Genomic DNA, 10,845 nt, shown 5'->3' with positions numbered 1-10,845 from the left:
ACAAATAATGTGCAGAAAGATTTGCTTTAACGTTTTTTTATTACCGGTTTAAGACTTTTTATTTATTTTAACAGTTTTATCTCGACCAGCAGCGACTCACTTTTTCAACTCTCTTTCAGCATTTATATTTTTTTTAAACTTCATTATATGAAAAATAAGAGTCATGACATTTAAATAATGTACTTAAATTTTATTTATTAATAACAAAAATTATGTTAGAAAGAATGGATTAAGAAATATATTGCCAACTTATATTACAATAAAATAAGAATTTTTAGCAAATATTTTAAGAAAATATTAATTTTCATGTACTGTTAATATAAAAATTTGCATTATATCTTATCGAAAATCACCCTAAGTATAATATTTAAGTTATTTGTTATTATAGAAAATAACAAATTTACTCTAATGGTACTTTCTTTTTATACTTTTAATGTATTTTAATTAATTCTTCTAAAAATATTGATTAAAATATTGAATATCATTAACATAAAAAAGGTACTCCTTGCTAAATAATTCTTGTGTTATCATTATAATAATGTTTTAATATTTTTTTAAAACATTGTTGCTTCCTTAAAAAAAGAAAAACATGGTTCCTAAGATATTGGCTGAGAAAGTCAATAATATAATAGTGACTTTATTAAAAGTTTGGATTTTGACATTTTAAATGGAATTCTTTACATTCTTGGTGGCTATGTATTCATTTACTTCCCGTGATTGTGTCTTGGCCTTTGGGACATTTAAAAATCAAAAAATAAACAAACAAACAAATACTAAGATAGAAGATGAAAATTAAAAAGGAAAAACAAATGTTTGCCCACGAAATCAAGAGGGTGGCTGTCAACAGTTATTCTTAATTCATATGCTTTCTTTTTCTAACTTATTGATTTTTTAAATCCCAACTCTTCTCAATCATTGGAACTCCCAGATTCCCATTCTATTCTTATTGATATTAATCGAAGAATTTTTTTTTGTTTATTTAAAGATGCTCCTGTCCTAGGTTTTATTTTTAAGGATGCTATAATTAATTATTTCTTTAAACACGCTGGTATTAATTATGATTTGACTAGATCCTAAAAAAAAATATGATTTGACTATAATTTGTCAACATCGATTTATAAAAAAAAATACCTTTCTATTGTTATTTGTTAGGAGTATTAAGCTTTCAATATTATCTAATCCGCTGCCAAAAAAAATATTATCTGATCAAACATTCAATTTTATTTGAACCACAGATTTATCTAACTATCCATAACTTCTATAAAATATCTTCCGCAAAAAAAACTTCTATAAAATATAGTTTCTGCTTTGTTAAAAAATAGCACATGTTCTCTTCTCGTGCATTTGATTTTCTACAAAATGTTTAACCTTCCATTTATATTAATGTTTTTATTTTTCTTTTATTTTCATTTTATTGTATTCCACTGTTCCGAAACATTCTTGACTTCTTTCTCTGTCATTAATTCATATCCTACAGCTTTATATAATCGCATTTTTTTCTTCTTTTTTAGATTATATCTTTAGCTAATGTTTTTATATTCTCCATGCCTCCACTTTCCCTAAACAAATCAGTAATATTTTTACTTTTTTATTATTATCTAATGTTCTTATATTTTCAATACACTCACCTTTTTTTACGTGAACTAATAGGATTTTTTATTTTTTATTTATTTTTCCTAATAATTATTTCCACGACTCTCACTTTTACAAGATAGAGTAAAAAAAGAAGATAGAGTTACCGGAGTATTAGGACTTAGGAGGATAAAACTAAACCTCCTTCGATGAGGTACTTCATAAATATAAATAAATAAACTTTATTCACAACTTTCTTTTTTCCGTTTTTTCCACGTTTATATCTCATTACTAACTTTTTTATTCCAATTCCTGGTTCTTTATCTCTGTGCTATTTCAGTATGAAGTTTTTCATTATTGATTTGGAATCCTTTTTAATATACATTGAAGGTGAGTTTTCCTCTTTATGATTGTTTTATTTCATTACATTCTTTCTAAGAATTTTGCTTTTTGTACAGTTTTTTTACTTGTTTATGTGTAGCATTTTGTACATCTACTTCATGATTTTTTTTTTCTCTTCTTGTTTTTCTTTTCCTTTTTACAACAACTAATTTACTTCTATGCGAAAAAAAAAGAAGAAGAAAAATACTACTATTGACTTCTCAGTACGAATCCTGTCGGAAATTTATTAGAAACTCATTTTGATGTTTACTGATGAAGAGTCTCTATAGTTGGTGCTTTTACAAGGTTCTAATAATGGAGTACTATGCTGCTTTACATTGCTGTCGAAAATAAGTTTTATTTTATGATTATTTTTTATGACTTTTTTTTTTACTTTTTGTGGATAATTTTTTTTCTTCAGTCATTTTGGGTTCTTACTCACTGATTTACTTTTGTTTGTTTACCATCAATCATAAAAAAAACACATTTTAAATAAAACTAATGATTTGATGAGAAGTTATTCAAAATAGTTTTGATTTTAATCATATACACAATTAAATATAAAAAAGGTTTAAAATCATTAAATTTACACAAAAAGAGCATGGAAAAGTCCTAGTCAATACAATGATGTCTTATTGTAAATAAAAAACGTGAGTTTCAAGGAAACTTTAAACCACAAGGAGGTAGCTTTGGAGTTGAGACTAAGTTAGAGAAATATGGTTGTAGTACTTTTGATCCAAAATATGCGAGTAGAAATTAAATTTGAACAATGAGATGAGATATAGCTAGGTCGTGTCATGGGTCTCACCACATGTTGTTTATAAGCAACCAGTGCACTGAATAACAGAATAAATATTTAGTTTATGGAATGAATTTTTTAATTTATAATGAATACAAATTTCTAAATATATAAATTACATTATGATTAAATTTTATAATAAATAAATATTTTAACACATAAATTATATTCTAGATTTATGATGAGTACTTTATGTCTTAATAGATTGTTAATTTTAATTAATGGTAGTTTAATTTTAAAAAAACATCTAAATTTAAGTTATAACTAAAGATGTTGAATGGGTAAATTTCTTTTTTTTTTCACTCTCTTTTCTTCTTATTTTATTTCCTTTCACTTTCTTTTTATTAACCAAACATAGAAGCAGGGTATAAAGCTAGCAAAATGAAAAGGATAATCAAAACCCAACTCAACTAACAAAAAAAATGAAAACAAGAATGATAGAAAGATAGGCAATATAAAAAGAAGAAACCTAGACAAAAACCAAAAACTTTAAGAGAAAGCAATCATCAAAACAATTGTACATTCACCCGGTCAAATCCCAAAAAAAAAAAAAAGATTAGAAGTTTAGAGTCGAAAAAACAAAAGAGTCTATCTTATCTTAAAATAAGATGAAATCTAAGAAAAAGCATTGAAATTATTAGAAGAACCATAACCAAGTTCATTGATTTGAGGATAACTGTTCTTGATCCCTATTTGAAGAGGTGGACACATAAAAAAAATGAGCCAAATAGTTGACCCAATAAATTAGGATTTTTTTATTATTGACAAATAATAATTGTTAATTTTTTTAATTGACCCTATAAACTAGGATTGATAATCAAACCTCCTATGCACCCCGTTAAGAACCTTTTGGACCATGAACGAATTACAATATAATGTAAATAATTGAACCATGATCCAAATTCAATTAATAATATGAATTTTGTTACTATTTGCTTATTGAGGCAATTGTCACACCATTATTGATAAGGAAATGTCACAATAGGCGAAGGAGAAATAATATAAATAGATTCCATAGGAATTGAGGTGTTGTCTAACTTTTATCTCTTGTATCCTGTAATGTATGCACTGAGTTGAATATCAAAATCTTTACATAAACATCACCTAAATTTCTCGTGTTCGGCTCGAATATTCCCTCGTCACAAAGACTAGTGCTAAACATCGATCCTCGTAGTCACAGTGTTAAAGTTCATCATTGTTAGCTTTTTATCCAATCATGAACCTTCAATTCCCTCAAAACCCGTTAAATTTAATTATTAGAAATATTCGGGAAATCTACATCTCAGAACCGATACTATTCATAAAAAATATGGAAAATGATAGAAGATTGTATATACTCTATAGATCTAGATACGTTTTAATGACACTCCAATACATGTGTGTGCACACATGTGTAACAGAACGAAAAAGCAAAAACAGAACTGGAAGGCAATTTCATTTTTGAATTATATATCCCAAGTTTTTTTAATGTTGATGCTGAGCGTATACAATTTCATTGCATTTGTTTGACACAATGAAGACAATATTGCAGTGCCCCTTTCCAAAATTTGTGCAGAATATTAACCAATAACACTAACACAATGCCTAAACCATACACCAAATTGAGCTGCTGACAAATCACTGGGTTTGCAAGGAGTTTTGTGCTTGCCATCATCAACATGTAAACCTGCCACTGTCACTGCCAGGCTAGGCTCTGCTCTGGTTACATGGGTATGGAAATAACATGTTATAATATATATATATATATATATATATATATATATATAAGATAATATAATTTGTATAATATGTTCTAATTCCAAGTGTTAAACTATTAAACATATCAAATAAGCAACAAGTCCTCAAAAGTGTACAAGATTTAAAGAGATAAAGTAGCTAATTTTATTTTAGGGAGTAGCTCAGTTGATTAACTAATCACTAGTAGATGCCTTTGATGTATACGGATTAAAAAAAATGACTAACGAAAAAAGTGAAAAAGTTAAGATCAAAATTTTGCATGTTGCAAGGATTGACTCGTAATTAAATGTAATTGACTCATTGCAACGAAGTCATATTCTTTTGGATTCTTGTAAAACAGTGTTGGAGTAAAATAAATTTCATAATCAAATTTATTGAATTATGTCAAAAAATATTTACAAAGAAGTCATACAATACCCAACAAATTAATACTAGTAGTGGGTACATCAATTATTATTTGAAGAGTAGTAGATTAGGTCGTAACCTTACTCATTGTCTCGTGCATATTTGGGCACTAGCTTTGGTCAGAAATCAGAACAGTGCTCAATCTAGGTGTTTCTATAGATTAGCCAAGCATATATGCCAGCTTGCATGTTAGCATCTTATTTTGTCAGCTTAATTTATATTGGTAGACTTTATCTTCAAAAGAGAGCTAACTCACCTGCAAATCCAATGAGTCACTAAGAACCTTCTGGTTAATATACATGGGGATAAAATATATAAAATGCTCCCTTAATTTATTTATTTTTCTAAATTAGTTTCCTAACTTTTATTTTTTAAAATGATCTCCTTACTTATTTAATTAATGACATGTTAGTTCTTTTCAAATATTTACCATTTTCAATTTCCAGGCACAAATTAGAACCTTTTTTTTACTGATTTAAGAGTAAAATTTATCTCATTAGATTTATCAACATTAAAACTAAGAATCAATTAATTTACGGACCAAAAGGAACATAACACAAGGTAAAGATGGCATGAAAAATGAGTTTTATGACTAATCAAACAAAAAAAATCTAATATTATATTATTTTTTTATTGTTTATGAGACTCAATTTTTATTATGTTTATGATTTTTTTAAAACATTAGTTAATTTTTGTAGTTTTCATGTAAATGAATTTAATAGAATAAATTTTACATTTTAGATTAATCAATAAAAGATTCAAAATCATGTTTAAAAATCCAAAATGAGAAATATTTCCGAATGACTAGAAGGATAAATGTGTCATCAATTAAATAAGTTAGGGATCATTTTAGAATTTTTAAAAGTTAAGAAATCAATTTTAAAAAAATTAAGGGACCATACTTATATTTTAACATATACATGATAACACTATAACACGAAAAGTGAATTGCTTGTTATTTCAAAAAAATAACATGATGACTTATAATTTTTACATCATATTGAATCTTTTTAATATTTTATGTAAAAAACTAATGACAAAGATTGTCTAAAAATCAAACTTTTTATTTTATTTTATTTTTTATTTAAATATTTTTTTTTTCTTGCAATTTAGTGTTTTTTTTTCATTTTTGTCTCTACAAATTATTTTTTTCATCTTAGTCATCCCAAAATATGTTTGTTTTATTCTTTATTCTTAAAGCTCTTTAAACAACATTTTCTCACCGTTCAAAACATTTTTTTATTGTTAAAAACACTATATAAAATGCTTTAAGAATACAAAAATTACAGAAAAAATGAAAAAAAAAATATCAAGTTACAGGGACGAAAAAAATATTTAATTTATTTTCGTAACATGCTTCTACAATTTATTTGTTATAACTTACAAGTTATAAATATCTACAATTTATATAAGTTAGTAGGTATAATAATCTGATTAGATAAATAAAATTTAACATTTACAAAAACAATTAGGCTGCAGGAATACCCAATTTAACACCCACCTAGTATCAATTTAACACCTACTAACTTATATAACTAAAAGCTTGAAAAAGTGTTTCCACATAATCCATTGCATAACTTGCCTAGTATCAAGTTTACTGCTAATCCAATCCTTCAGAATTTAAAATTTCTATTTTTAGTTTAAGACGATAATATTAGTGACTCTTAATTAATAATATATATAAATCCATATAAAGGAGCTGGACCTACGACTTTTAGCACCGCATGTTCACAAGCTTTAATGGTAATACAACGATGGATTTGCAGGATGTAGAAAGCGATTGAAAATGTGGGGTGGAAGAAGTGGGCCCACTTTTCACGAAAAAAGTTGAAATTGAAACAAATAGTACTGTCAGCCACTCACATGCAACCCTTTTCAGGCATCTTTTAGTCCAAAGCTAAATAATAATACAATTTCATTTTTTCTTTCACTGGTCTCACAGTACTTTTCACTTTTTTATTTGACTCATTTTTCATTCAAAGCATGGCCATAGCCATAGGTACCATATAATAATCATTTAAAATTAATGTAACAACATTAGTGACTCATTTTGAGAGTAAGTAATAAGTTCTAGTTTTGGTAATCACAAAAGACCAGCTCCATTGCCATTGACAAACACTCTTATAGAGGGAGGAGGAGTGGACAAACAAATAAAATACAAAGATGTTATAAAAGGCAGGCCTGTTTCTTTAGGCTTTTGAGAAACTTGGCCACACTTCTCCCCTAGCTTACATGGAGAATCTTTCAATATTAGAAGGAAAAAAAAAAAAAAAAAGAGTCAAAACTTTCCACTACAGAAAAAAGGGTATACAAGATGGAAGAGAAGGAAGGGCTTTAACACTTGCATTCAATGATACAAGAGAGGCTGCAATTTTTTTCTTTTTTCTTTTTTACTTTCCTCTCATCATTACTCATTGACAATTAGGATTTTTACCGGGGCCTCCATAGTAAAAGTAATGGCCCCAATCCCCATTACTGCCTGTTTGGACATCATAACAGTTTGATTGCTCAGTGAAGGTGCCAATGCCTTTGGGAGCCTTGAGATTATTGGAGCTATCAACCACTTGAATGTTTCTGAAGTAGCTTGCTTTGCCAAAACCCTCTTCAGGGAAATGACCACTTCCCATTTGAGTTGATGTGTGCTGACCATCAGGCTCAGAATTTACAACTTCACCTCCCCACTCAATCATGGAAGCACTGTCAGCCAAATATGAGAACAGGAAAGAAGGCCAATACCCCAATACATAGTCATTCCCAAATTGCATCCACCAGTGTCCCTCTTTAGGATCCTACAAGGAGGGAAAGTAGAAAAAAAGATAACTAATTAGTACCAACAAAGTTAATGACTTAAAAGTATATTGTTTAGCTCATCAACAGAAAAGAGCATTGTGTGTAAATTAAAAAGGGCATGAAGGTTGAAAACACAACATGTGTTCTGTGCATTTACAGACATGAGTATAAGCAATTCATGACTTTTCAAAGTTCCTGCAGGCTGAATTGTTAACAGTGTCCCCATCATCAAGTAAAATTGGGGTCCATATCCTGATCGAAAGAAACTGGGAGGAGATACCAGGGATCTGTACTATAAAGATGATTCTAACTAGGGTACCACTACCACGAAGAATGCTACTGATACTAGGTTAAAAAAAAAAAGCTTTTACTGGCCAGTTAATAAGTGAACACGGTAAAAACTCAAGATTCCCATATTAGCTATGAATTAGAAAACATAGGCTTGGATCTCCACATGTCATGTATGTTTCATACAAATGCTTGAAAGATGATAGAGGTTTCCAAGAATCCAAACACCTGGGACATTACAATATGGTCCACATGCCAAACACCTAGTTGGAAGAATAATGGCATGAGACCTAATTAAAGGGTGGTTTCCATCTGCAGATTAATAACCAGGAAGATTCCTGGGATTTTACCTTCCAGATAAGTATACTGATATCGAATTGGGAGTTTCGGTATGCAGAAACTGGGGAAATGGTTGCACCCATTGCTATTTCACTGTTGACTTGAATAAATCCAGAGCAAAGAAGATTGTAGCAGCCAGTAGCTTGATATGCATCACTCTGCAAAATGCAGTGAGTTTGATAAAAAAAAATAATAATAAATTGGACTAACACAAACATTAAAACAAAAAATCAAAGCCATGCATAAAAAAATAACATCAAAGCTTACCGTCCAGTAGGTGAATAGCCGCGTGTTGTTATCACCATATAAATCTGGGCTAACCTGTTATCATGCACAACAGTCATTACAATTTACAATTATAATTCAGAGTCAAGGGCAGGTACTTCGATTGCACACTTGGTATAAATGAATAGTGATTCTTATTTCTTAGTACCTGCCAGCCAGCTTCAATGCTGTTAAGATCTTGACCAAATGAGCCTCCTAATATCCAAAGCTGAGACAAGCTGAACTCATTAGGCTGCTGAATCCTGGGTTCCCACACATTTAGAGTGGCTTTTGCTCCATAATACTTGTCTCCTTCAACATATGCTATTGCATGCTGATTAAAAAACCCCACAAAAACACCATCAGGAAATTAGACCAAGGTTACTACTTAAAAGAGGAAACAAGAAAACCAGATAACAATACAAGGCACTCAAAACAGTTCTTACCTGATGACCACTTTGGTTAATAAGATCAGGCTCAGCTGACCTAGGCTTAGGGATTGCTCTGTGCTTCTTCCTACCATACCTTTTGACTGAACTTGCCCTCAGAACATCCTCTTCCTTGGCTCTCCTGACGGGTATTGTGTCCTCAGGGCATCTACCATTCGCATGCCACAGCTGAGTGATGGGGGTATGTGTTTTTGCATCAGGCTTTTCAGATAACTTGTTCTCTTCAAAAAGCCCTTCAGGGTGGAAACTAGGCCTTGTCTATTAAATCAAAGTATGCTGTTAGTAAAAAAAAAGTACATAAAAATGAAGAAAAACAAAGAACAGAAAAAATAGATCTTGTGAGGAAAATAGACCTGAATCTTGTGATCTTTGAGGAAAGGATGGTCAAATGCAGGCTGCTTCGAAATAGGCACACAGTCTATTGTATCCCCATCTGGACTCTGCAACATTGACAAAATCATATCATCATATTATTAACATTTGAAATACTATGAAACAAAATTGAAACCGATATCTTTCTACTTCTCAAAACCCGGTAGCTGATTAAAAAGGGAAAATAAGTAAACAAAAAAGGCAAATCATTGCCTACTTCTTTCTTACAGTACTTTCTAGTTACAGCTTCAAAATTCAATCTATAGTTCCCATCAAATGGGCTATTATTTTTTTTACAGGGGTGTAAGTAGGAGAAAAAAATTAAAGGAAAATTTTAGTTGGCTTGAAAAATCAGCACATCCACACAAAAGATCTACATTTTATAAAACAAAGAGAAAAGAAAAGAAGTCACCTAATACTTAAAAAAAAAAAATCGGTAGCAGCAGCTTGCAAGATGGGTTATTTTAAGTGAAAATGTTTGAAAGGTACAGAACCATTTCAGTAGCATCTCCCCTCCAGCAAACAAGGGCAAAAAAAAAAAAGTAATATTTTTTTCTTCACAAAACTAGGTCATTTCATTGGGTGCCAAACAGATTAAAACAAGAAGAAACACCAAAATGGGGTGGATGAAGAACACCCCAAAACACACACACAAACATGAAGTCAAAAGTAAAGAGAGAGAAAGAAAGAGAGCGAGAGAGACAGACCTGAATGGTCTTAACAGGAGGCTTGTTCAAGCGATTCAAATGCTTAGCAACCTCAAGCTTCTGCCTTGAAGCACTGAGCCTAGCAGCAGAAGATAGGGAGATCAACACACCCCATAAGCAGAAAACAAGAACAAGAGTCACACCACAACCACAACTAGAACCCATCCCCACCCTTAAAAAAAATGCAGCTTCAACCTCAGAGTCTCAAAACACAAGTTGACACCCTTCAAACCCCTTGAAGAGTGAAACTTGCCCCCTTTTCACCTTCTTCAGCCACAAAAAAAAAAAATCCAATGGGACTAACTAGCCTAGTTTCTCACTTCCTATGAAGGCAAGGGTACCCACTAAACACCAAACAGCCATACTAAGCTAACCCTCTTTTGTTTTATTCCCTCTTTCTTTAAAAAAAAAACTCTTTTTTTTTCTCTCTCTCTCCTTCCACTTTCCATCATCATATTATATTGAATAATTGATTCATTAAATAATTAAACAAAAACCGTCACTTTCTAGCTCCATCTTTCTTGTCATTTTCCTCTCACTTTCAGATTAACAATATCATCATCGCCTTCTCGCTCTTTCCTTTTTTAAAAATGTTATTTTTTGGGTAATTTTTTTATAATAATAAAGTAAAGTAAAATAGAAAAATAGCTTAGAGGTTTGCACGAGGGGAAAACGAAAAGCATGGGAAAATAATATAAAAAAAAGATGAAAAATAAGAGATGAGTGAGTGTGGGTCTGTATG

At 30.3% G+C, this 10,845-nt stretch overlaps 1 protein-coding gene across 1 annotated transcript; it reads right to left on the bottom strand.

The window, feature by feature from the left end:
• Positions 1-6,917: 6,917 nt before the first annotated feature.
• On the bottom strand, positions 6,918-10,477 carry LOC114413011. Its single transcript, XM_028377157.1, has 7 exons — positions 10,104-10,477; positions 9,378-9,464; positions 9,022-9,282; positions 8,745-8,909; positions 8,579-8,632; positions 8,323-8,469; positions 6,918-7,683 (listed from the first exon to the last, which is right to left on the bottom strand). Exons 1-7 carry the CDS (start codon positions 10,266-10,268, stop codon positions 7,306-7,308), a joined length of 1,257 nt encoding a protein of 418 aa, XP_028232958.1. The 5' UTR covers positions 10,269-10,477; the 3' UTR covers positions 6,918-7,305.
• Between the last annotated feature and the right edge of the window lie 368 nt (positions 10,478-10,845).

The sequence above is a fragment of the Glycine soja genome, chromosome 5 (assembly GCF_004193775.1).
Source record: "Glycine soja cultivar W05 chromosome 5, ASM419377v2, whole genome shotgun sequence".
NCBI classification, from domain to species: domain Eukaryota; kingdom Viridiplantae; phylum Streptophyta; class Magnoliopsida; order Fabales; family Fabaceae; genus Glycine; species Glycine soja.
Note: the sequence above shows the minus strand (reverse complement) of the source record. Positions and strands in the feature narration are given on the sequence as shown.

Coding starts and splice junctions, on each gene's coding strand:
- LOC114413011 (XM_028377157.1), bottom strand. CDS start 10,268: ATGGGTTCTAGTTGTGGTTGTGGTGTGACTCTTGTTCTTGTTTTCTGC. Junction 8,633..8,744: donor GCATTGAAGCTGGCTGGCAG/GTACTAAGAAAT, acceptor GCATGATAACAG/GTTAGCCCAGATTTATATGG. Junction 8,470..8,578: donor GGCTATTCACCTACTGGACG/GTAAGCTTTGAT, acceptor TGCATTTTGCAG/AGTGATGCATATCAAGCTAC.